This window comes from Pelodiscus sinensis, unplaced genomic scaffold (assembly GCF_049634645.1).
Source record: "Pelodiscus sinensis isolate JC-2024 unplaced genomic scaffold, ASM4963464v1 ctg91, whole genome shotgun sequence".
In the NCBI taxonomy this organism is placed as follows: domain Eukaryota; kingdom Metazoa; phylum Chordata; order Testudines; family Trionychidae; genus Pelodiscus; species Pelodiscus sinensis.
In genome coordinates this window covers 9847-34364 of record NW_027466033.1, presented here as the reverse complement: position 1 = coordinate 34364, position 24518 = coordinate 9847, and the positions used below count along the sequence as shown (strand labels likewise).

General features: G+C 70.1%; 1 protein-coding gene across 1 annotated transcript; it reads left to right on the top strand.

Annotated features, from left to right (window-relative positions):
* Positions 1-24518, top strand: ILK (integrin linked kinase). Its single transcript, XM_075918508.1, is given in 14 exon segments — positions 1-133; positions 13334-13431; positions 17101-17266; positions 18415-18465; positions 18467-18511; positions 18586-18682; positions 19642-19725; positions 19915-20000; positions 20548-20657; positions 20733-20860; positions 23247-23368; positions 23477-23576; positions 23684-23814; positions 23944-24518. Coding segments are annotated over 13 exon segments (1359 nt in total). The 5' UTR covers positions 1-133; positions 13334-13342; the 3' UTR covers positions 24094-24518.

Genomic DNA, 24518 nt, shown 5'->3' with positions numbered 1-24518 from the left:
GAGAGGCCGGAAGTGAGCTGGGCGGGGACCGGATGGGGCGGGGCCGGGGCTGAGGGGCGGGGCCTCTCCCTCGGGCGGGGCCGGATCCGCAGGATCGAGAGCGACTCGGAGGCGCCCGGAGCGGCCGAGACCGGTGAGGGGGGGCGGGGGAGGGAGCAGGCCCTGGGGGCTGTAGGAGCAGGCGGGGGGGGGGTTGGGGGAGGGAGCAGGCCCTGGGGGCTGTAGGAGCAGGCGGGGGGGGCTGGGGAGGGAGCAGGCCCTGGGGGCTGTAGGAGCAGGCGGGGGGGGGTTGGGGAGGAGCAGGCCCTGGGGCTGTAGGAGCAGGCGGGGGGGGGTTGGGGGAGGGAGCAGGCCCTGGGGGCTGTAGGAGCAGGCGGGGGGGGGTTGGGGGAGGGAGCAGGCCCTGGGGGCTGTAGGAGCAGGCGGGGGGGGGCTGTAGGAGCAGGCGGGGGGGGCTGGGGGAGGGAGCAGGCCCTGGGGCTGTAGGAGCAGGCGGGGGGGGGGCTGGGGGAGGGAGCAGGCCCTGGGGGCTGTAGGAGCAGGCGGGGGGGGGGTTGGGGGAGGGAGCAGGCCCTGGGGGCTGTAGGAGCAGGCGGGGGGGTTGGGGGAGGGAGCAGGCCCTGGGGGCTGTAGGAGCAGGCGGGGGGGGGTTGGGGGAGGGAGCAGGCCCTGGGGGCTGTAGGAGCAGGCGGGGGGGTTGGGGAGGGAGCAGGCCCTGGGGGCTGTAGGAGCAGGCGGGGGGGGTTGGGGGAGGGAGCAGGCCCTGGGGGCTGTAGGAGCAGGCGGGGGGGGGTTGGGGGAGGGAGCAGGCACTGGGGCTGTAGGAGCAGGCGGGGGGGGGGCTGGGGGAGGGAGCAGGCCCTGGGGGCTGTAGGAGCAGGCGGGGCGGGGCTGGGGGAGGGAGCAGGCCTGGGGCTGTAGGAGCAGGCGGGGGGGGCGGGGGAGGTAGCAGGCCCTGGGGGCTGTAGGAGCAGGCGGGGGGGGGCTGGGGGAGGGAGCAGGCCTGGGGGCTGTAGGAGCAGGCGGGGGGGGGCTGGGGGAGGGAGCAGGCCCTGGGGGCTGTAGGAGCAGGCGGGGGGGGTTGGGGGAGGGAGCAGGCCCTGGGGGCTGTAGGAGCAGGCGGGGGGGGGTTGGGGAGGGAGCAGGCCCTGGGGGCTGTAGGAGCAGGCGGGGGGGGTTGGGGGAGGGAGCAGGCCTGGGGGCTGTAGGAGCAGGCGGGGGGGGGCTGTAGGAGCAGGCGGGGGGGGCTGGGGGAGGGAGCAGGCCCTGGGGGCTGTAGGAGCAGGCGGGGGGGGGCTGGGGGAGGGAGCAGGCCCTGGGGGCTGTAGGAGCAGGCGGGGGGGGCTGGGGGAGGTAGCAGGCCCTGGGGGCTGTAGGAGCAGGCGGGGGGGGGTTGGGGGAGGGAGCAGGCCCTGGGGGCTGTAGGAGCAGGCGGGGGGGGTTGGGGGAGGAGCAGGCCCTGGGGGCTGTAGGAGCAGGCGGGGGGGGGTTGGGGGAGGGAGCAGGCACTGGGGCTGTAGGAGCAGGCGGGGGGGGGGGCTGGGGGAGGGAGCAGGCCCTGGGGGCTGTAGGAGCAGGCGGGGCGGGGCTGGGGGAGGGAGCAGGCCTGGGGGCTGTAGGAGCAGGCGGGGGGGGGCGGGGAGGTAGCAGGCCCTGGGGGCTGTAGGAGCAGGCGGGGGGGGCTGGGGGAGGGAGCAGGCCCTGGGGGCTGTAGGAGCAGGCGGGGGGGGCTGGGGAGGGAGCAGGCCCTGGGGGCTGTAGGAGCAGGCGGGGGGGGCTGGGGGAGGGAGCAGGCCCTGGGGGCTGTAGGAGCAGGCGGGGGGGGGCTGGGGGAGGGAGCAGGCCCTGGGGCTGTAGGAGCAGGCGGGGGGGGGCTGGGGGAGGGAGCAGGCCTGGGGGCTGTAGGAGCAGGCGGGGGGGCTGGGGAGGGAGCAGGCCCTGGGGGCTGTAGGAGCAGGCGGGGGGGGCTGGGGGAGGGAGCAGGCCCTGGGGCTGTAGGAGCAGGCGGGGGGGGCTGGGGGAGGGAGCAGGCCCTGGGGGCTGTAGGAGCAGGCGGGGGGGGCTGGGGAGGGAGCAGGCCCTGGGGGCTGTAGAGCAGGCGGGGGGGGCTGTAGGAGCAGGCGGGGGGGGCTGGGGAGGGAGCAGGCCCTGGGGGCTGTAGGAGCAGGCGGGGGGGGCTGGGGAGGGAGCAGGCCCTGGGGGCTGTAGGAGCAGGCGGGGGGGGGCTGGGGAGGGAGCAGGCCCTGGGGGCTGTAGGAGCAGGCGGGGGGGTTGGGGGAGGGAGCAGGCCCTGGGGGCTGTAGGAGCAGGCGGGGGGGGCTGGGGGAGGGAGCAGGCCCTGGGGGCTGTAGGAGCAGGCGGGGCGGGGCTGGGGGAGGGAGCAGGCCCTGGGGGCTGTAGGAGCAGGCGGGGGGGCGGGGGAGGGAGCAGGCCCTGGGGGCTGTAGGAGCAGGCGGGGGGGGGCTGGGGGAGGGAGCAGGCCCTGGGGGCTGTAGGAGCAGGCGGGGGGGGGCTGTAGGAGCAGGCGGGGGGGGGGCTGGGGGAGGGAGCAGGCCCGGGGGCTGTAGGAGCAGGCGGGGGGGTTGGGGGAGGGAGCAGGCCCTGGGGCTGTAGGAGCAGGCGGGGGGGGCTGGGGGAGGGAGCAGGCCCTGGGGGCTGTAGGAGCAGGCGGGGGGGCTGGGGAGGGAGCAGGCCCTGGGGGCTGTAGGAGCAGGCGGGGGGGGGCTGGGGGAGGGAGCAGGCCCTGGGGCTGTAGGAGCAGGCGGGGGGGGGCTGGGGAGGGAGCAGGCCCTGGGGGCTGTAGGAGCAGGCGGGGGGGGCTGGGGGAGGGAGCAGGCCCTGGGGGCTGTAGGAGCAGGCGGGGGGTAGCTGGGGGATATAAAGAGGATACCCGCGTTGGTGGGTACGGACACTCGGGATATAAAGAGGATACCCGCGTTGGTGGATATGGATACCCGGGGATATAAGAGGATACCCGCGTTGGTGGGCACGGACACTCGGGGATATAAAGAGGATACCCGCGTTGGTTGGTACGGACACTCGGGATATAAAGAGGATACCCGCGTTGGTGGGTACGGACACTCGGGGATATAAAGAGGATACCCGCGTTGGTGGGTACGGACACTCGGGGATATAAAGAGGATACCCGCGTTGGTGGGTACGGACACTCGGGGATATAAAGAGGATACCCGCGTTGGTGGGTACGGACTCTCGGGGATATAAAGAGGATACCCGCGTTGGTGGGTGCGGATACCCGGGGATATAAAGAGGATACCCGCGTTGGTGGGTACGGACACCCGGGGATATAAAGAGGATACCCGCGTTGGTGGGTACGGACACCCGGGGATATAAAGAGGATACCCGCGTTGGTGGGTACGGACACTCGGGATATAAAGAGGATACCCGCGTTGGTGGGTGCGGATACCGGGGATATAAAGAGGATACCCGCGTTGGTGGGTGCGGATACCCGGGGATATAAAGAGGATACCCGCGTTGGTGGGTACGGACACTCGGGGATATAAAGAGGATACCCGCGTTGGTGGGTACGGACACTCGGGGATATAAAGAGGATACCCGCGTTGGTGGGTAGGGACACTCGGGGATATAAAGAGGATACCCGCGTTGGTGGGTACGGACACTCGGGGATATAAAGAGGATACCCGCGTTGGTGGGTACGGACACCCGGGGATATAAAGAGGATACCCGCATTGGTGGGTACGGACACTCGGGGATATAAAGAGGATACCCGCGTTGGTGGGTAGGGACACCCGGGGATATAAAGAGGATACCCGCGTTGGTGGGTACGGACACTCGGGGATATAAAGAGGATACCCGCGTTGGTGGGTACGGACACCCGGGGATATAAAGAGGATACCCGCGTTGGTGGGTAGGGACACTCGGGGATATAAAGAGGATACCCGCGTTGGTGGGTAGGGACACCCGGGGATATAAAGAGGATACCCGCGTTGGTGGGTACGGACACCCGGGGATATAAAGAGGATACCCGCTTTGGTGGGTACGGACACCCGGGGATATAAAGAGGATACCCGCGTTGGTGGGTACGGACACTCGGGGATATAAAGAGGATACCCGCGTTGGTGGGTACGGATACCCGGGGATATAAAGAGGATACCCGCGTTGGTGGGTACGGACACTCGGGGATATAAAGAGGATACCCGCGTTGGTGGGTACGGATACCCGGGGATATAAAGAGGATACCCGCGTTGGTGGGTACGGACACTCGGGGATATAAAGAGGATACCCGCGTTGGTGGGTACGGATACCCGGGGATATAAAGAGGATACCCGCGTTGGTGGGTACGGACACTCGGGGATATAAAGAGGATACCCGCGTTGGTGGGTACGGACACTCGGGGATATAAAGAGGATACCCGCGTTGGTGGGTACGGACACTCGGGGATACAAAGAGGATACCCGCGTTGGTGGGTACGGACACCCGGGGATATAAAGAGGATACCCGCGTTGGTGGGTACGGACACTCGGGGATATAAAGAGGATACCCGCGTTGGTGGGTACGGACACTCGGGGATATAAAGAGGATACCCGCGTTGGTGGGTAGGGACACTCGGGGATATAAAGAGGATACCCGCGTTGGTGGGTACGGACACTCGGGGATATAAGAGGATACCCGCGTTGGTGGGTACGGACACCCGGGGATATAAAGAGGATACCCGCTTTGGTGGGTACGGACACCGGGGATATAAAGAGGATACCCGCGTTGGTGGGTACGGACACTCGGGGATATAAAGAGGATACCCGCGTTGGTGGGTACGGATACCCGGGGATATAAAGAGGATACCCGCGTTGGTGGGTACGGACACTCGGGGATATAAAGAGGATACCCGCGTTGGTGGGTACGGACACTCGGGGATATAAAGAGGATACCCGCGTTGGTGGGTACGGATACCCGGGGATATAAAGAGGATACCCGCGTTGGTGGGTACGGACACTCGGGGATATAAAGAGGATACCCGCGTTGGTGGGTACGGACACTCGGGGATATAAAGAGGATACCCGCGTTGGTGGATATGGATACCTGGGATATAAGAGGATACCCGCGTTGGTGGGTACGGACACTCGGGGATATAAAGAGGATACCCGCGTTGGTGGGTACGGACACTCGGGATATAAAGAGGATACCCGCGTTGGTGGGTACGGATACCCGGGGATATAAAGAGGATACCCGCGTTGGTGGGTACGGACACTCGGGGATATCAAGAGGATACCCGCGTTGGTGGGTAGGGACACTCGGGATATAAAGAGGATACCCGCGTTGGTGGGTACGGATACCCGGGGATATAAAGAGGATACCGCGTTGGTGGGTACGGATACCGGGGATATAAAGAGGATACCCGCGTTGGTGGGTAGGACACTCGGGGATATAAAGAGGATACCCGCGTTGGTGGTACGGATACCTGGGGATATAAAGAGGATACCCGCGTTGGTGGGTACGGACACTCGGGGATATAAAGAGGATACCCGCGTTGGTGGTACGGATACCCGGGGATATAAAGAGGATACCCGCGTTGGTGGGTACGGACACTCGGGGATATAAAGAGGATACCCGCGTTGGTGGGTAGGGACACTCGGGGATATAAAGAGGATACCCGCGTTGGTGGGTACGGATACCCGGGGATATAAAGAGGATACCCGCGGTTGGTGGGTACGGACACTCGGGGACACTCGGGGATATAAAGAGGATACCCGCGTTGGTGGGTACGGATACCCGGGGATATAAAGAGGATACCCGCGTTGGTGGGTACGGACACTCGGGGATATAAAGAGGATACCCGCGTTGGTGGGTACGGACACTCGGGGATATAAAGAGGATACCCGCGTTGGTGGATATGGATACCTGGGGATATAAAGCAGATACCCACATTGGCAGCCACAGGTGCGGCTGCCGGAGATGTTAAGGGGATACTGATATTGGCAACCACAGATGCGGATACCCAGGGATTTGCAGGGCTCTACTGATGAGCAGTCCTGCTTCTCTCTCTCTGCGTCTAGCCCCTATGGGGTGTATGTGCTTTACTGCTTGCCAGGGGTAGGAGGAATGAACCCCAAATTCTCCACCACCCCGGCACTCGCTGTGTCTCTGGCGTTAGGAGCTGGCACCACCAACAGAAACCAAAGCATCTGTTAGCATTTATTGCGCACTGCTCCCCCCTGAAGCCAGCCCCGCCCCCCCAGTGCCCCCAGCACGATGCTGGGCCCTGAGCCAGCCCCGCCCCCCAGTGCCCCCAGCACGATGCTGGGCCCTGAGCCAGCCCCGCCCCTCCAGTGCCCCCAGCACGATGCTGGGCCCTGAGCCAGCCCCGCCCCCCCCCAGTGCCCCCAGCACGATGCTGGGCCCTGAAGCCAACCCCGCCCCCCCCAGTGCCCCCAGCACGATGCTGGGCCCTGAGCCAGCCCCGCCCCCCCAGTGCCCCCAGCACGATGCTGGGCCCTGAGCCAGCCCCGCCCCCCAGTGCCCCCAGCACGATGCTGGGCCCTGAGCCAGCCCCCGCCCCCCCTAGTGCCCCCCAGCACGATGCTGGGCCCCTGAGCCAGCCCCGCCCCCCCCAGTGCCCCCAGCACGATGCTGGGCCCTGAGCCAGCCCCGCCCCCCCCAGTGCCCCCAGCACGATGCTGGGCCCTGAGCCAGCCCCGCCCCCCAGTGCCCCCAGCACGATGCTGGGCCCTGAGCCAGCCCCGCCCCCCCAGTGCCCCCAGCACGATGCTGGGCCCTGAAGCCAGCCCCGCCCCCCCCAGTGCCCCCAGCACGATGCTGGGCCCTGAGCCAGCCCCGCCCCCCCAGTGCCCCCAGCACGATGCTGGGCCCTGAGCCAGCCCCGCCCCCCCCAGTGCCCCCAGCACGATGCTGGGCCCTGAGCCAGCCCCCGCCCCCCCCGAGTGCCCCCAGCACGATGCTGGGCCCTGAGCCAGCCCCGCCCCCCCCCCAGTGCCCCCAGCACGATGCTGGGCCCTGAGCCAGCCCCGCCCCCCATTGCCCCCAGCACGATGCTGGGCCCTGAGCCAGCCCCGCCCCCCCAGTGCCCCCAGCACGATGCTGGGCCCTGAGCCAGCCCCGCCCCCCAGTGCCCCCAGCACGATGCTGGGCCCTGAGCCAGCCCCGCCCCCCCCAGTGCCCCCAGCACGATGCTGGGCCCTGAGCCAGCCCCGCCCCCCCCAGTGCCCCCAGCACCATGCTGGGCCCTGAAGCCAGCCCCGCCCCCCCCAGTGCCCCCAGCACCATGCTGGGCCCTGAGCCAGCCCCGCCCCCCCAGTGCCCCCAGCACGATGCTGGGCCCTGAGCCAGCCCCGCCCCCCCGAGTGCCCCCAGCACGATGCTGGGCCCTGAAGCCAGCCCCGCCCCCCCCCCCAGTGCCCCCAGCACGATGCTGGGCCCTGAGCCAGTCCCCGCCCCCCAGTGCCCCCAGCACGATGCTGGGCCCTGAGCCAGCCCCGCCCCCCCAGTGCCCCCAGCACGATGCTGGGCCCTGAAGCCAGCCCCCGCCCCCCCCCCAGTGCCCCCAGCACGATGCTGGGCCCTGAGCCAGTCCCGCCCCCCAGTGCCCCCAGCACGATGCTGGGCCCTGAGCCAGCCCCGCCCCCCCCAGTGCCCCCAGCACGATGCTGGGCCCTGAGCCAGCCCCGCCCCCCCCGAGTGCCCCCAGCACGATGCTGGGCCCTGAAGCCAGCCCCGCCCCCCCCCAGTGCCCCCAGCACGATGCTGGGCCCTGAGCCAGTCCCGCCCCCCCAGTGCCCCCAGCACGATGCTGGGCCCTGAGCCAGCCCCGCCCCCCCAGTGCCCCCAGCACGATGCTGGGCCCTGAAGCCAGCCCCGCCCCCCCCCCAGTGCCCCCAGCACGATGCTGGGCCCTGAGCCAGTCCCGCCCCCCAGTGCCCCCAGCACGATGCTGGGCCCTGAGCCAGCCCCGCCCCCCCAGTGCCCCCAGCACGATGCTGGGCCCTGAAGCCAGCCCCGCCCCCCCCAGTGCCCCCAGCACGATGCTGGGCCCTGAGCCAGCCCCGCCCCCCAGTGCCCCCAGCACGATGCTGGGCCCTGAGCCAGCCCCGCCCCCCCCAGTGCCCCCAGCACGATGCTGGGCCCTGAAGCCAGCCCCGCCCCCCCCAGTGCCCCCAGCACGATGCTGGGCCCTGAGCCAGCCCCGCCCCCCAGTGCCCCCAGCACGATGCTGGGCCCTGAGCCAGCCCCGCCCCCCCAGTGCCCCCAGCACGATGCTGGGCCCTGAGCCAGCCCCGCCCCCCCGAGTGCCCCCAGCACGATGCTGGGCCCTGAGCCAGCCCCGCCCCCCCCCCAGTGCCCCCAGCACGATGCTGGGCCCTGAGCCAGTGCCGCCCCCCAGTGCCCCCAGCACGATGCTGGGCCCTGAGCCAGCCCCGCCCCCCCCAGTGCCCCCAGCACGATGCTGGGCCCTGAGCCAGCCCCGCCCCCCCAGTGCCCCCAGCACGATGCTGGGCCCTGAGCCAGCCCCGCCCCCCCAGTGCCCCCAGCACGATGCTGGGCCCTGAGCCAGCCCCGCCCCCCCCAGTGCCCCCAGCACGATGCTGGGCCCTGAGCCAGCCCCGCCCCCCCAGTGCCCCCAGCACGATGCTGGGCCCTGAGCCAGCCCCGCCCCCCCAGTGCCCCCAGCACGATGCTGGGCCCTGAGCCAGCCCCGCCCCCCCCCCCCGAGTGCCCCCAGCACGATGCTGGGCCCTGAGCCAGCCCCGCCCCCCCGAGTGCCCCCAGCACGATGCTGGGCCCTGAGCCAGCCCCGCCCCCCCAGTGCCCCCAGCACGATGCTGGGCCCTGAGCCAGTGCCGCCCCCCCCGAGTGCCCCCAGCACGATGCTGGGCCCTGAGCCAGCCCCGCCCCCCCGAGTGCCCCCAGCACGATGCTGGGCCCTGAGCCAAGCCCCGCCCCCCCCGAGTGCCCCCAGCACGATGCTGGGCCCTGAGCCAGTGCCGCCCCCCAGTGCCCCCAGCACGATGCTGGGCCCTGAGCCAGCCCCGCCCCCCCCCCAGTGCCCCCAGCACGATGCTGGGCCCTGAGCCAGCCCCGCCCCCCCCCCCCAGTGCCCCCAGCACGATGCTGGGCCCTGAGCCAGCCCCGCCCCCCCCCCAGTGCCCCCAGCACGATGCTGGGCCCTGAGCCAGCCCCGCCCCCCCGAGTGCCCCCAGCACGATGCTGGGCCCTGAGCCAGTGCCGCCCCCCCAGTGCCCCCAGCACGATGCTGGGCCCTGAGCCAGCCCCGCCCCCCCGAGTGCCCCCAGCACGATGCTGGGCCCTGAGCCAGCCCCGCCCCCCCCCAGTGCCCCCAGCACGATGCTGGGCCCTGAGCCAGTGCCGCCCCCCAGTGCCCCCAGCACGATGCTGGGCCCTGAGCCAGCCCCGCCCCCCCAGTGCCCCCAGCACGATGCTGGGCCCTGAGCCAGTGCCGCCCCCCAGTGCCCCCAGCACGATGCTGGGCCCTGAGCCAGTGCCGCCCCCCCCAGTGCCCCCAGCACGATGCTGGGCCCTGAGCCAGCCCCGCCCCCCCGAGTGCCCCCAGCACGATGCTGGGCCCTGAGCCAGCCCCGCCCCCCCCCAGTGCCCCCAGCACGATGCTGGGCCCTGAGCCAGCCCCGCCCCCCCAGTGCCCCCAGCACGATGCTGGGCCCTGAGCCAGTGCCGCCCCTGTGGAAGTGCTTTGCTGGCCACTGGCCTCGCAGTTTCTGCTCTGGTGTGGACAGTCCCTGGGGCAGGCCCCCTCTGCTCAGGCTGTCTGAGCCCCTGGCCTGGTGCCTTTGACCTGCGCCTGGCAGGGGGAGAGGGCTCAGCAGAAGCTCCCGGGGGTGCGGTGGGGTGGGGGGTGAAATAGCTTCAGCTCCTACCACTGTTGGCTGGGCTGGGCACCCACTGGGCCGGGCCCCTTGTGCTGAGCCTTCCTGGCCCAGAATTCTCCCTGCCTCTGGGGCTGGGTCCTGCCCAGCACGGGGTGGGGCAGTGGCCTACGGGAGAGCAGCCATGGGCCTCACCAGGACAGCCCCAGGGCCCTGGCTCCTGGCTCCCCACTGGCTTGCGGGCCGAGGAGAAGCTCTGGGAAGGCGCTGGGGGCTGGGTGGGGGTCAGGGCTCCGGGGGTCCTGCACAGACGGTGTCTCATGCCAGCCCTTGCCCATGCTCCTGCCAGGCCTTTTGCGGTTTTGCCGGGAAGAGGAGTGGCAGCTTCAGCAGGGAGAGTCCCCCATGCTGTGCCCCCCCCCCCCCGCGTACCCCCCTCCCCATTGCCTGGTGGCTGCCGGAAGCCGGCGGGAGCAGCTGGGTCTGCAGAGATAAGTGGGAAGGGGGCTGAGCACTGCCACTCATGGTGGGGCAGCCTCCCCTCCTGCCCACACGCAGCCAGAAACCGGAGCCGCCCCCTGCCTGCTGAGCCTCACTGCAGGCGTGTGGGCCCCCAGCCCTGCCCCTCACAGCAGTGTCCCCAGTGGCAGGCGTCCTGGGGGAGCTAGCCCCACACAGATGAGAATAGGCTCAGAGTCTGGGGGATGGGCTGTGGGTCTGGCTGTGCCCGAGGGATGGGGGCAGGAAGGGAGTCAGGGGACGGGGGCTGGCCCTGCGGAGGCGGGAAGGGGGAGTCAGATCCCGGGGGCTGGCCCTGCGGAGGCGGGAAGGGGGGGGTCAGATCCCGGGGGCTGGCCCTGCGGAGGCGGGAAGGGGGAGTCAGATCCCGGGGGCTGGCCCTGCGGAGGCGGGAAGGGGGGGGTCAGATCCCGGGGCTGGCCCTGCGGAGGCGGGAAGGGGGAGTCAGATCCCGGGGGCTGGCCCTGCGGAGGCGGGAAGGGGGGGGGTCAGATCCCGGGGGCTGGCCCTGCGGAGGCGGGAAGGGGGGGGTCACAGCCCGGGGGCTGGCCCTGCGGAGGTGGGAAGGGGGAGTCAGATCCCGGGGGCTGGCCCTGCGGAGGCGGGAAGGGGGGGTCAGATCCCGGGGGCTGGCCCTGCGGAGGCGGGAAGGGGGGGGTCAGATCCCGGGGGCTGGCCCTGCGGAGGCGGGAAGGGGGAGTCAGATCCGGGGGCTGGCCCTGCGGAGGCGGGAAGGGGGGTCACAGCCCAGGGGCTGGCCCTGCGGAGGCGGGAAGGGGGGGTCAGATCCCGGGGGCTGGCCCTGCGGAGGCGGGAAGGGGGAGTCAGATCCCGGGGGCTGGCCCTGCGGAGGCGGGAAGGGGGAGTCAGATCCCGGGGGCTGGCCCTGCGGAGGCGGGAAGGGGGGTCAGATCCCGGGGGCTGGCCCTGCGGAGGCGGGAAGGGGGGGTCAGATCCCGGGGGCTGGCCCTGCGGAGGCGGGAAGGGGGGGGGTCAGATCCCGGGGGCTGGCCCTGCGGAGGCGGGAAGGGGGGTCACAGCCCAGGGGCTGGCCTCTGCGGAGGCGGGAAGGGGGAGTCAGATCCCGGGGGCTGGCCCTGCGGAGGCGGGAAGGGGGGGGTCAGATCCCGGGGGCTGGCCCTGCGGAGGCGGGAAGGGGGGGTCACAGCCCAGGGGCTGGCCCTGCGGAGGCGGGAAGGGGGAGTCAGATCCCGGGGGCTGGCCCTGCGGAGGCGGGAAGGGGGGGGTCAGATCCCGGGGGCTGGCCCTGCGGAGGCGGGAAGGGGGGGTCAGATCCCGGGGGCTGGCCCTGCGGAGGCGGGAAGGGGGAGTCAGATCCCGGGGGCTGGCCCTGCGGAGGCGGGAAGGGGGGGTCACAGCCCGGGGGCTGGCCCTGCGGAGGCGGGAAGGGGGGGTCAGATCCCGGGGGCTGGCCCTGCGGAGGCGGGAAGGGGGGGGTCAGATCCCGGGGGCTGGCCCTGCGGAGGCGGGAAGGGGGGGGGGTCAGATCCCGGGGGCTGGCCCTGCGGAGGCGGGAAGGGGGGTCAGATCCCGGGGGCTGGCCCTGCGGAGGCGGGAAGGGGGAGTCAGATCCCGGGGGCTGGCCCTGCGGAGGCGGGAAGGGGGGGTCACAGCCCGGGGGCTGGCCCTGCGGAGGCGGGAAGGGGGGGTCAGATCCCGGGGGCTGGCCTGCGGAGGCGGGAAAGGGGGGGTCAGATCCCGGGGGCTGGCCCTGCGGAGGCGGGAAGGGGGGGGGTCAGATCCCGGGGGCTGGCCCTGCGGAGGCGGGAAGGGGGGGTCACAGCCCGGGGGCTGGCCCTGCGGAGGCGGGGAAGGGGGGGTCACAGCCCGGGGGCTGGCCCTGCGGAGGCGGGAAGGGGGGGTCAGATCCCGGGGGCTGGCCCTGCGGAGGCGGGAAGGGGGGGTCAGATCCCGGGGGCTGGCCCTGCGGAGGCGGGAAGGGGGGTCAGATCCCGGGGGCTGGCCCTGCGGAGGCGGGAAGGGGGGGTCACAGCCCGGGGCTGGCCCTGCGGAGGCGGGAAGGGGGGTCACAGCCCGGGGGCTGGCCCTGCGGAGGCGGGAAGGGGGGGGTCAGATCCCGGGGGCTGGCCCTGCGGAGGCGGGAAGGGGGGTCAGATCCCGGGGGCTGGCCCTGCGGAGGCGGGAAGGGGGGTCAGATCCCGGGGGCTGGCCCTGCGGAGGCGGGAAGGGGGAGTCAGATCCCGGGGGCTGGCCCTGCGGAGGCGGGAAGGGGGGGTCAGATCCCGGGGGCTGGCCCTGCGGAGGCGGGAAGGGGGAGTCAGATCCCGGGGGCTGGCCCTGCGGAGGCGGGGAAGGGGGGGGTCAGATCCCGGGGGCTGGCCCTGCGGAGGCGGGAAGGGGGGGGTCAGATCCCGGGGGCTGGCCCTGCGGAGGCGGGAAGGGGGGTCAGATCCCGGGGGCTGGCCCTGCGGAGGCGGGAAGGGGGAGTCAGATCCCGGGGGCTGGCCCTGCGGAGGCGGGAAGGGGGAGTCAGATCCCGGGGGCTGGCCCTGCGGAGGCGGGAAGGGGGAGTCAGATCCCGGGGGCTGGCCCTGCGGAGGCGGGAAGGGGGGGTCAGATCCCGGGGGCTGGCCCTGCGGAGGCGGGAAGGGGGGTCAGATCCCGGGGGCTGGCCCTGCGGAGGCGGGAAGGGGAGTCAGATCCCGGGGGCTGGCCCTGCGGAGGCGGGAAGGGGGGGTCAGATCCCGGGGGCTGGCCCTGCGGAGGCGGGAAGGGGGGGTCAGATCCGGGGGCTGGCCCTGCGGAGGCGGGAAGGGGGGGTCACAGCCCGGGGGCTGGCCCTGCGGAGGCGGGAAGGGGGGGTCACAGCCCGGGGGCTGGCCCTGGGAGGGGCAATTGGCTTGGTGCTCGGGGGACGTGCAGGGCCCGGCATGTCCGGGAGCCGGGCCCTGGGCTCCACCTGGGACGTGGCTGGGGCCCTGACGCGCCCCTCTGCTTGGCAGGAGCCCAGGATGGACGACATCTTCACGCAGTGCCGCGAGGGCAACGCCGTGGCCGTGCGCCTCTGGCTGGACAACACGGAGAACGACCTCAACCAGGGGTGACTGGGGCTGCGAGCTGGGGATTGGGCGGCCGGGGGCACCCTTAGGAGAGGGGAGGGGTGGCCTGAGCCGCGGGGGAGGTGCGAAGGGCCCAGCGGCTCTGGGAGGGAGGGCGCCAGCATCGCTGGGGCACGGGCTCTGCACGTGTCTTCAGCTGCTCCTGGCCCTCGGGCAGCGCCCCCGGCCTGGCCAGAGGGTGTCTCCTTTCTGCCATGGGCACCGCGCGCTCCCGGCACGGGGCCCATAGGCGGGCAGGGCCGGGCTACTGCAGGGGCTACCCAGGGCCCAGCTCACTCCGTTCCCACTGCTGAGCCAGGTGGAGCTGGGTCACTCTCTCCTGGGACTCGCTCTGCGTGGGAGGCTGGCAGACAGATGCCACAGTGGGGGGGCAGGGCTGGGAGCCAGGCAGCAAGGGCTGGCAGACAGATGCCATAGCCAGGCAGGAGGGGCTGGGAACCGGGTGGGAGGGGCTGGGAGCCGGGCGGTTCGGGAGCAGCTGGTAACCGGGCGGTTCGGGAGGGGCTGGAACCGGGCGGTTCGGGAGGGGCTGGGAGCCGGGCGGTTCGGGAGGGGCTGGAGCCGGGCGGTTCAGGAGGGGCTGGAACCAGGCGGGAGCGGCTGGGAGCCGGGGCGGTTCGGGAGGGGCTGGGAGCCGGGCGGTTCGGGAGGGGCTGGGAGCCGGGCGGTTCGGGAGGGGCTGGGAACCGGGCGGTTCGGGAGGGGCTGGGAGCCGGGCGGTTCGGGAGCAGCTGGTAACCGGGCGGTTCGGGAGGGGCTGGAGCCGGGCGGTTCGGGAGGGGCTGGGAACCGGGCGGTTCGGGAGGGGCTGGGAGCCGGGCGGTTCGGGAGGGGCTGGAACCGGGCGGTTCGGGAGGGGCTGGGAGCCGGGCGGTTCGGGAGGGGCTGGGAGCCGGGCGGTTCGGGAGGGGCTGGAACCGGGCAGTTCGGGAGGGGCTGGGAGCCGGGCGGTTCGGGAGGGGCTGGGAGCCGGGCGGTTCAGGAGGGGCTGGAACCAGGCGGGAGGGGCTGGGAGCTGGGCGGTTCGGGAGGGGCTGGGAGCCGGGCGGTTCAGGAGGGGCTGGAACCGGGCGGGAGGGGCTGGGAGCCGGGCGGTTCAGGAGGGGCTGGAACCGGGCGGGAGGGGCTGGGAGCCGGGCGGTTCAGGAGGGGCTGGAACCGGGCGGGAGGGGCTGGGAGCTGGGCGGTTCAGGAGGGGCTGGAGCCGGGCGGTTCAGGAGGGGCTGGGAGCCGGGTGGGAGGGGCTGGAGCCGGGCAGTTCGGGAGGGGCTGGAGCCGGGTGGGAGGGGCTGGGAGCCGGGCGGTTCGGGAGGGGCTGGGAGCCGGGTGGGAGGGGCTGGGAGCCGGGCGGTTCGGGAGGGGCTGGGAACCGGGTGGGAGGGGCTGGGAGCCGGGCGGTTCGGGAGCGGCTGGTAACCGGGCGGTTCGGGAGGGGCTGGAACCGGGCGGTTCGGGAGGGGCTGGGAGCCGGGCGGTTCGGGAGGGGGCTGGGAGCCGGGCGGTTCGGGAGGGGCTGGAGCCGGGCGGTTCGGGAGGGGCTGGGAGCCGGGCGGTTCGGGAGGGGGCTGGGAACCGGGCGGTTCGGGAGGGGCTGGGAGCCGGGCGGTTCGGGAGGGGCTGGGAGCCGGGCGGTTCGGGAGGGGCTGGAACCGGGCGGTTCGGGAGGGGCTGGGAGCCGGGCGGTTCGGGAGGGGCTGGGAGCCGGGCGGTTCGGGAGGGGCTGGAACCGGGCGGTTCGGGAGGGGCTGGGAGCCGGGCGGTTCGGGAGGGGCTGGGAGCCGGGCGGTTCGGGAGGGGCTGGGAACCGGGCGGTTCGGGAGGGGCTGGAGCCGGGTGGGAGGGGCTGGGAGCTGGGCGGTTCGGGAGGGGCTGGGAGCCGGGCGGTTCGGGAGGGGCTGGAGCCGGGCGGTTCAGGAGGGGCTGGAGCCGGGTTGTTCAGGAGGGGCTGGGAGCCGGGTTCAGGAGGGGCTGGGAGCCGGGCGGTTCGGGAGGGGCTGGGAGCCGGGTGGGAGGGGCTGGAGCCGGGTGGGAGGGGCTGGAGCCGGGCAGTTCGGGAGGGGCTGGAGCCGGGTGGGAGGGGCTGGAGCCGGGCGGTTCGGGAGGGGCTGGGAGCCGGGCGGTTCGGGAGGGGCTGGAGCCGGGCAGTTCGGGAGGGGCTGGGAGCCGGGCGGTTCGGGAGGGGCTGGGAGCCGGGCGGTTCGGGAGGGGCTGGGAGCCGGGTGGGAGGGGCTGGAGCCGGGCAGTTCGGGAGGGGCTGGAGCCGGGTGGGAGGGGCTGGAGCCGGGCGGTTCGGGAGGGGCTGGGAGCCGGGCGGTTCGGGAGGGGCTGGAGCCGGGTGGGAGGGGCTGGAGCCGGGCGGTTCGGGAGGGGCTGGGAGCCGGGCGGTTCAGGAGGGGCTGGAGCCGGGGCGGTTCGGGAGGGGCTGGAGCCGGGCGGTTCGGGAGGGGCTGGGAGCCGGGCGGTTCGGGAGGGGCTGGGAGCCGGGCAGTTCGGGGAGGGGCTGGAGCCGGGTGGGAGGGGCTGGAGCCGGGCAGTTCGGGAGGGGCTGGAGCCGGGTGGGAGGGGCTGGAGCCGGGCGGTTCGGGAGGGGCTGGGAGCCGGGCGGTTCGGGAGGGGCTGGGAGCCGGGCGGTTCGGGAGGGGCTGGGAGCCGGGCCAGTTCGGGAGGGGCTGGGAACCGGGCGGTTCGGGAGGGGCTGGAGCCGGGTGGGAGGGGCTGGAGCCGGGCGGTTCGGGAGGGGCTGGAGCCGGGCGGTTCGGGAGGGGCTGGAGCCGGGCAGTTCGGGAGGGGCTGGGAGCCGGGCGGTTCGGGAGGGGCTGGGAGCCGGGCAGTTCGGGAGGGGCTGGAGCCGGGTGGGAGGGGCTGGGAGCCGGGCGGTTCGGGAGGGGCTGGGAGCCGGGTGGGAGGGGCTGGAACCAGGCGGGAGGGGTGGAGCCGAGCGCCAGAGGGGCTGAGTGAAGGCCTGAGGACAGACCTTGGTTCTCCATGTGCTCTGTCTTGCCTCTGGTCCAGGAGGTTGGCAGGTGTCTCAGCCGGGCCTGGGTCCTCTCTCCCCAGAGCTGCCAGCCCCAGGGGTTCTAAGCAGGGGGGGGGAGGGTCTCTGGGCAGGGAGCTGCCTACTCTACTCCCGTGCCCCCGCCTGTCCCTGTCCTGGGGAGGCAGGACCCGGAGCCCTGGGCTGGGAATGGGCCCCCCTGAGCTTTGGCAGGAGGGGTGGTGCGGATGGGGAGGACAAGCCAGGGCTGCATGGTGAGGGGTGCTCCTTGGGCGATGGGGCTGGACTGGGTGCAGGGAAGCTCTCCTAGGCCGCGGGGCTGAGCCAGGCCTCCTCCCCATCCGCCTCTGGAATCTCCTTTTAAGGCCGGGCCTGACTCAGGCTCCCTTCCTGAGCGGTGCGGGGGGGTCGCAGGCCGGGGCCTCAGCCCTGGAAGAGCTGGAACGGAGCCGCGGCTGCCCCCCGGCCAGGGGGTTGGCAGAAAACTGGAGACCGGACTTGGAGCTCCCCAGACTCGCCCCCTGGCCGGTGACCCCAGGAAGGGTTCTGGCTGGCTCATGGCTCCCAGTGGCTGGAGGGCAGGGGCAGCAGCCAGGCAGGAGGGAGAGCTGCTGGGGTGAGGCGCTGGCCCTGCCCTCACAGCTCCGCCCCCCAGGGACGACCATGGATTCAGCCCCCTGCACTGGGCCTGCCGCGAGGGCCGCTCCCACGTGGTGGACATGCTGATCATGCGGGGCGCCCGCATCAACGTGCTGAACCGGGGCGACGACAGCCCGCTGCACCTGGCCGCCAGCCACGGGCACCGCGACATCGTGCAGAAGGTACCGGGGGCGCCGGCCAGGCCCTGCGCCGCCCCCCACCCGCGGGCCGGGCCCCCTGCCCTGCGCCGCTCCCCCTGCGGGCCGGGCCCCCTGCCCTGCGCCGCCCCCACCCGCGGGCCGGGCCCCCTGCCCTGCGCCGCTCTCCCTGCGGACCCCCTGTCCCTGCGCCGCCCCCCACCCGCGGGCCGGGCCCCCTGCCCTGCGCCGCCCCCACCCGCGGGCCGGGCCCCCTGCCCTGCGCCGCCCCCACCCGCGGGCCGGGCCCCCTGCCCTGCGCCCGCTCTCCCTGCGGACCCCCTGCCCTGCGCCGCCCCCCACCCGCGGGCCGGGCCCCCTGCCCTCGCCGCCGCCCCACCCGCGGGCCGGGCCCCCTGCCCTGCGCCGCTCCCCCTGCGGGCCGGGCCCCCTGCCCTGCGCCGCCCCCACCCGCGGGCCGGCCCCCTGCCCTGCGCCGCTCCCCCTGCGGGCCGGGCCTCCTGCCCTGCGCCGCCCCCACCCGCGGGCCGGGCCCCCTGCCCTGCGCCGCTCCCCCAGCGGGGCCGGGCCCCCTGCCCTGCGCCGCCCCCACCCGCGGGCCGGGCCCCCTGCCCTGCGCCGCTCCCCCAGCGGGCCGGGCCCCCTGCCCTGCGCCGCCCCCACCCGCGGGCCGGGCCCCCTGCCCTGCGCCGCCCCCACCCGCGGGCCGCGCCCCCTGCCCTGTGCCGCTCCCCCTGCGGGCCAGGCCCCCTGCCCTGCGCCGCCCCCACCCGCGGGCCAGGCCCCCTGCCCTGCGCTCCCCCTGCGGACCCCCTGCCCTGCGCCGCCCCCACCCGCGGGCCAGACCTCCTGCCCTGCGCTGCTCCCACTGACTGGCCGGGCCCCCTGCCCTGCGCCGCTCCCCCCTGCGGGCCGGCCCCCTGCCCTGCGCTGCTCCCACTGACCAGCCAGGCCCTCTGCCCTGCGCCGCTCCCCCCCCGCTGGCCAAGTCCCTTCCCTGCTTCCCTTTGCAGTCTGCACGTATTTCCCCTGCCAGCCCCTGCCCTTTGCCCCCAGCTGGGGCGGCTGGAGAGCGGGCAGCGGCCCTTCCCCGAGAATGGAGCTGGGGGCTCTGCGCAGGGAGCGTCCTCCCTTCCCCCCACAGCTGCGGCTTGCCGTCCCTTCCCTCCCAGCTGATCCAGTTCAAGGCGGACGTCAACGCAGTGAACGAACATGGGAACACCCCCCCTGCACTACGCCTGCTTCTGGGGGCATGGCCAGGTGGCCGAGGTGAGCAGGGCCCTGCCTCCGGGGGGGGGGGGGGCCGAGGCGCTGGGGTCTCACCTCGTCCTCTCCTGCCCCAGGACCTGGTGAACAGTGGGGCCCTCGTCAGCATCTCCAACAAGTATGGCCAGATGCCCCTGGACAAGGCCAAGGCACCGCTGCGTGAACAGCTGAAAGGTGGGAGCCCCCGGTGCCCCCTGCCTCGCCCCCCGACCTCCACAGACCCTGCATCCCGCCCCACTCCTCCCTGTGGCTTCCCCATCCTGCGCTGCACTTCCCCTGCCCCACATAGTCCCCATCCCACTCTGCCCCTCCGTGGCCCCCACAGCCCCATCCTGCACCTCCCCTGCTTCCGCAACCTTCCACCCTGTCCCCCACCAGCTCTGCCCCACACGATCTGCTCACTCGCCCTGCATCGGCCACCCTCACCCCTCCCTGCCCTGCCCCCTCCACAAGTCCCCAGCCCTCCTGCCCTGCCCCCCTCCACATGCAGGGGCATAGGGCTTGCCTGGGGGTTTGTGGCTGCTTTGGGATGGCAGGGCAGGACCCCAGGGCCCACCAGGATCCGTGTGTCTGACCTGTGTCATGATGCCGGATTCATTGGCTCCACCCTCCTTTGGAAACCTCGGTCCAGCGAACGGGCTCCTGTGACCCCGACGCGTCTGTGGCCTAGGGCAATGGACAGCTTGTGATTCCAGCCCTTGCAGCTCTGGAGACTGGCTCCCACTCCCCCCAGGGCAGGGCTGGCCGGGCCCCTCGCCTCGCTGGGCCGCTCTCTTGTGACGTGAGAGGAGTCGGGGCAGGAGAGAACAGCTCTGCCAGGCGCTGGGCTGATTGCACCGGCAGTGCCCGGCACCTGAGCCCGGCCTGCCTCCGAGAGAAACCCTGGGGGCTGGTCTGTGACCCCAGCAGGGCCGAGGGGCTGGCGTCGCTTGGCCAGCGAAAGCCTCCTCTGAGCGGCCAGACTGGCCAAGGGAGCTTTGTTCCCACCTGCTCCCCTTAAGCCTGACGGTCCTTGCGCCAGCTCAGCTCGGCAGCCTGCGACCTGTTTTACCAGCCAGTGAAATTATCCGCCCGGCTGCCACGCTCGGGGGCAGCTGCCCAGCGCCTCGTGCTCAATGCCTCTGTCTCCCCAGAGCGCGCCGACAAGCTGGGCCAGAGCCTGACCAAGATCCCCTACAAGGACACCTTCTGGAAGGGCACCACCCGCACGCGGCCCCGTAAGGATCTGGGCCCGGCTGGGAGGGGGAGGAAGGTGATGTGGGGCACCCTCCAGTGGGCATGAGGGGGAGGAGGGAGCCTCAGGGTGGGGGAGGCTGATTTGTATAGTGGGGCAGAGAACGGGAGGGGAGGGGCGAGGGCAGGCAGGGCTCCCTGGGGCGTGATCGCGTCTCCCTTTCGCTCGGCAGGAAACGGGACCCTGAATAAACTGGCCGGCATAGACTACAAGCAGCTGACCCTGGGCCACAAACTCAACGAGAACCAGTCGGGAGAGGTAGGTGGGGGGCCTGCGGCAGGCCCTGGGGGTAGGAACCCGGCTGGGACTCGGGGCCAAGCTGGCAGCAAGACGGCCCAGGGCAGGTGCCACGGAGCAGCCTCGGCCCCTTGCCGCTCAGCTTCCTTCTGAGCCACCGGAGTCGCCCGGCCCTGACTTCCTGGGGTGGGAGAGGCAATTCCTCAGCAAGTGGGGGGCTGAAAGCACTGGGCCCTGGCCCACGTCCCCGCCCAACCCCCGCCCTGCCCCCGGCTCACCCTGGCCCACATCCCCGCCCTGCCCCCGCCCTGCCCCCGGCTCACCCTGGCCCACGCCCCCGCCCTGCCCCCGCCCTGCCCCCGGCTCACCCTGGCCCACGCCCCCGCCCTGCCCCCGCCCCCACCCAACCCCTGCCCTGCCCCCGGCTCACCCTGTCCTACCCTGTCCCATGAGTCCGCCCCTAGTTCCCGGATGGCTCTGTCCCTTGATCCCCCAGCTGGCCCCATTCTGTCCCTGCTGTGCCCCATTCTTGTCCCTCACCTCCTGACCCTGGCCTGTCGTCCTGCAGCTGTGGAAAGGGCGTTGGCAGGGCAACGACATCGTGATCAAAGTGATGAAAGTCCGGGACTGGACAACGCGGAAAAGCAGAGACTTCAATGAGGAGTATCCCAAGCTCCGGTAGGCCCTGGGGAGCCTGGGCTGGGCGCGGGGGCCAAGGGGTGGGGCCTGTTCTTACACTTCTCTCTCTTCCAGGATCTTCTCGCACCCCAATGTCCTGCCCGTGTTGGGGGCCTGCCAGTCGCCCCCGGCCCCCCACCCAATCATCATCACACACTGGATGCCCTACGGTTCCCTCTACAACGTCCTGCACGAGGGGACGAGTGAGTGTCAGGACAGGGGAGGTGGGCAAGGGCAATGGCAGACACCCGCTGCTGTGTGGGACCCTGGACGGGTGGGGTGGCTGTGCCTAGGGGGCCCTCTCCAGCCCTGGACCTGGCCCCCATTTCACCCTGGGGCTTATCTTAGGTAGCTCTCAGCAGCCTGTGGGAATCCCCCCCCACACACACACACACACACTGGCCGTCTCCTCTCCCAGCCTCCGGCAGCTGTCACCAGCTTATAGCCCCCCCCCATTGGCTGCTGCCTGTACCCCACTGCTCTCGTCCATCCCCTCCCCCGGTACCCACATCTGCAAGGCCCTGCGCCCTTACCCCCCCAGCACCTGCATCAGCCCCTGGAGTCTCGCCAGCCCCACGGCGCCTGCGGTAGCCCAGCTTTGGTTTCCCTGTCTGCCCTTCCTGCTCCTCTTGTCCAACTCCTGGTGCTGGCATGAGACCCGCATCCTGGTCCTCCCGCTCCCTTCTCCTCCCCCGGGTGCCCAGCCTGCCTCCCTGCCCCACCCCCGGTGGCCAACCCACCTCCCTCGCCCCTCTTCTCTCGCTGGTGGCTCCATCAGCCCCGACTCCCTCCTCCTGCTGGTGCCCAATCCTGCCTGCCGCTCCTCCTCTCAGCCCGCCTCCCCCTTCCTCCTCCCCCCCGGTGCCCAGCCTGTCTCCCTCTCCTTCCGCTGGTGCCCCCATCATAAGAACGGCCGTACTGGGTCAGACCAAAGGTTCATCTAGCCCAGTATCCTGTCTGCCCACAGTGGCCAGCACCAGGTGCCCCAGAGGGGGTGGACCGAAGACAATGATCAAGTGATTTGTCTCCTGCCATCCCTCTCCAGCCTCTGACAAACAGAGGCCAGGGACACCATTTCTATCCCCTGGCTAATAGCCTTTTATGGACCTAACCTCCATGAAATTATCTAGCTTCTCTTTAAACTCTGACATGCATCTGACGAAGTGGGTCTTAGCCCACGAAAGCTTATGCGCCTACACTTCAGTTAGTCTATAAGGTGCCACAGGACTCCTCGCCGCTTTCTTTAAATTCTGTTATAGTTCTAGCCTTCACAGCCTCCTCTGGCAAGGAGTTCCACAGGTTGACTACACGCTGTGTGAAGAACTTTCTTTTATTAGTTTTAAACTTGCTACCCATTAACTTCATTTGGTGTCCTCTAGTTCTCCTGTTATGGGAACTAATAAATAACTTTTCTTTATTCGCCCTCTCCACACCACTTATGATTTTATAGACCTCTATCATATCCCCCCTCAGTCGCCTCTTTTCTAAACTGAAAAGCCCCAGTTGCCTTAATCTCTCTTCACATGGGACCCGTTCCAAACCCCTAATCATTTTAGTTGCCCTTTTCTGAACCCTTTCCAAGGCCAAATTACGTTTTTTGAGGTGAGGAGACCACATCTGTACACAGTATTCAAGATGTGGGCGTACCATAGTTTTATACAGGGGCAGTAAGATATTCTGGGTCTTATTTTCTATCCCTTTCTTAATAATTCCTAGCATCCTATTTGCCTTTTTGACCGCCGCTGCACACCGTGTGGAAGTTTTCAGAGAACTGTCCACGATAACTCCAAGATCTCTTTCCTGATTTGTCGTAGCCAAATTAGCCCCCATCATACTGTACGTATAGTTCGGGTTATTTTTTCCAACATGCATTATTTTACACTTATCCACATTAAATTTCATTTGCCATTTTGTTGCCCAATCACTCAGTTTGGTGAGATCTTCTTGAAGTTCTTCACAGTCTGCTTCTGTCTCGACTATCCTAAACAGTTTGGTATCATCTGCAAACTTTACTACCTCACTGCTTACCCCTTTCTCCAGATCATTTATGAATAAGTTGAACAGGATTGGTCCCAGGACCAACCCTTGGGGGACACCACTAGTTACCCCTCTCCAATCTGAAAATTTACCATTTATTCCTACCCTTTGTTTCCTGTCTTTTAACCGGTTCTTAATCCATGAAAGGACCTTCCCTCTTATCCCATGGCCATGGAATTTACACAAGAGCCTTTGGTGAGGGACCTTGTCAAAGGCTTTCTGAAAATCCAAGTATACTATATCTACTGGATCCCCCTTGTCCGCATGTTTGTTAACCCCTTCAAAGAACTCTAACAGATTAGTAAGACAGGATTTCCCTTTACAGAAACCATGTTGACTTTTGTCCAACAAATTATGTTCTTCTACATGCCTGACAATTTTATTCTTTACTATGTTTTGACTAATTTGCCCGGTACCAAAGTTAGACTTACCCGTCAGCCCCGCCTTCCTCCTCCTGCTGGTGCCCAGCCCTGCCTCCCCTCTCTCTCCTCGCCCCCCAGTGTCCTGCCTCCCGCACTCCTGCCCTGGCACTGATGCTCAGTCTCCCTGCAGATTTTGTGGTGGATCAGATGCAAGCAGTGAAGTTTGCCCTGGACATTGCCCGGGGCATGGCCTTCCTACACACGCTGGAGCCCCTGATCCCCCGGCACCATCTCAACAGCCGCAGCATCATGGTGAGCAGAGACTGGGCGTGGTAGCTGGGCCCATCCCCTCCCTGCTGAGGGGCTGGGCGCAGTAGCTGGGCCCTCACAGGTGCCGGGCTGATCCCCTCCCCCCCACAGATTGATGAGGACATGACCGCGCGTCTCAGCATGGCAGATGTGAAGTTCTCCTTCCAGTGCCCTGGCAGGATGTATGCTCCAGCATGGGTGGCGCCAGAGGGTGAGTGTTACCTCAGCCCCACAGGGAGCTGCTGTTGCTTAGTGCCTGGCGGCCAGAAGCCCCTTGCTTGGGGTGCACATTCCCTGAGCACTCATGGCTCCCTGCAGCTCTGCAGAAGAAGGCAGAGGAAATCAACCGGCGCTCGGCTGACATGTGGAGCTTTGCGGTGCTGCTTTGGGAGCTGGTGACGCGTGAGGTGCCTTTTGCAGACCTGTCCAACATGGAGATCGGCATGAAGGTGAGTGGCGGGTCCTGCCGCTGCCCCCCAGCTCTGCCAGTGTCACCACTGGGGAGGAGGGGATAGGTCCAGCCGGGGCTGTGGCCTTGATCCAGGCCCATCCCCGGCTCTACTCCTGCTTGCACACAGGTGGCACTGGAGGGGCTGCGCCCAACCATCCCGCCTGGCATCTCCCCCCACATCTGCAAGCTGATGAAGATCTGTATGAACGAGGACCCTGCGAAGCGGCCCAAGTTCGACATGATCGTCCCCATCCTGGAGAAGATGCAGGAGAAATAGGGGCCAGCCCCCTGCTAGTGCCAAGCTTCCCCGCCCCCTCCAAGTGCCTTCAGGAGGTGCCTACCCTTCCCACCCTCAACCTGCGTCAGCCACAGACACATGGTACGGATGGTGCTATCTCCATCGGAGCACATGGAGGCACACAGGACCCACTGCGCAGCAGCCACCTCCACCCTCCCTCCCAGCTGTACCAGTGAAAGGGGAGGGAGTCTTCTACTAGCCCCAGGTCTAAGATGGGGCCTTGGAGCCACCCAGCACCTTATGCTTACAGGCTCAGAACCCCACCTCCCCCCACAAGACCTCACTTTGCCTGCCTGCAGCCAGTGCTGGGGTGATTTCATGCTTCATGTTTTTAAATAGCTCCCAGCCAGGCCCCACAGGAGAGCTGTCAGCATCTGCAATAAACGTTTGTTATGGAAACTGGC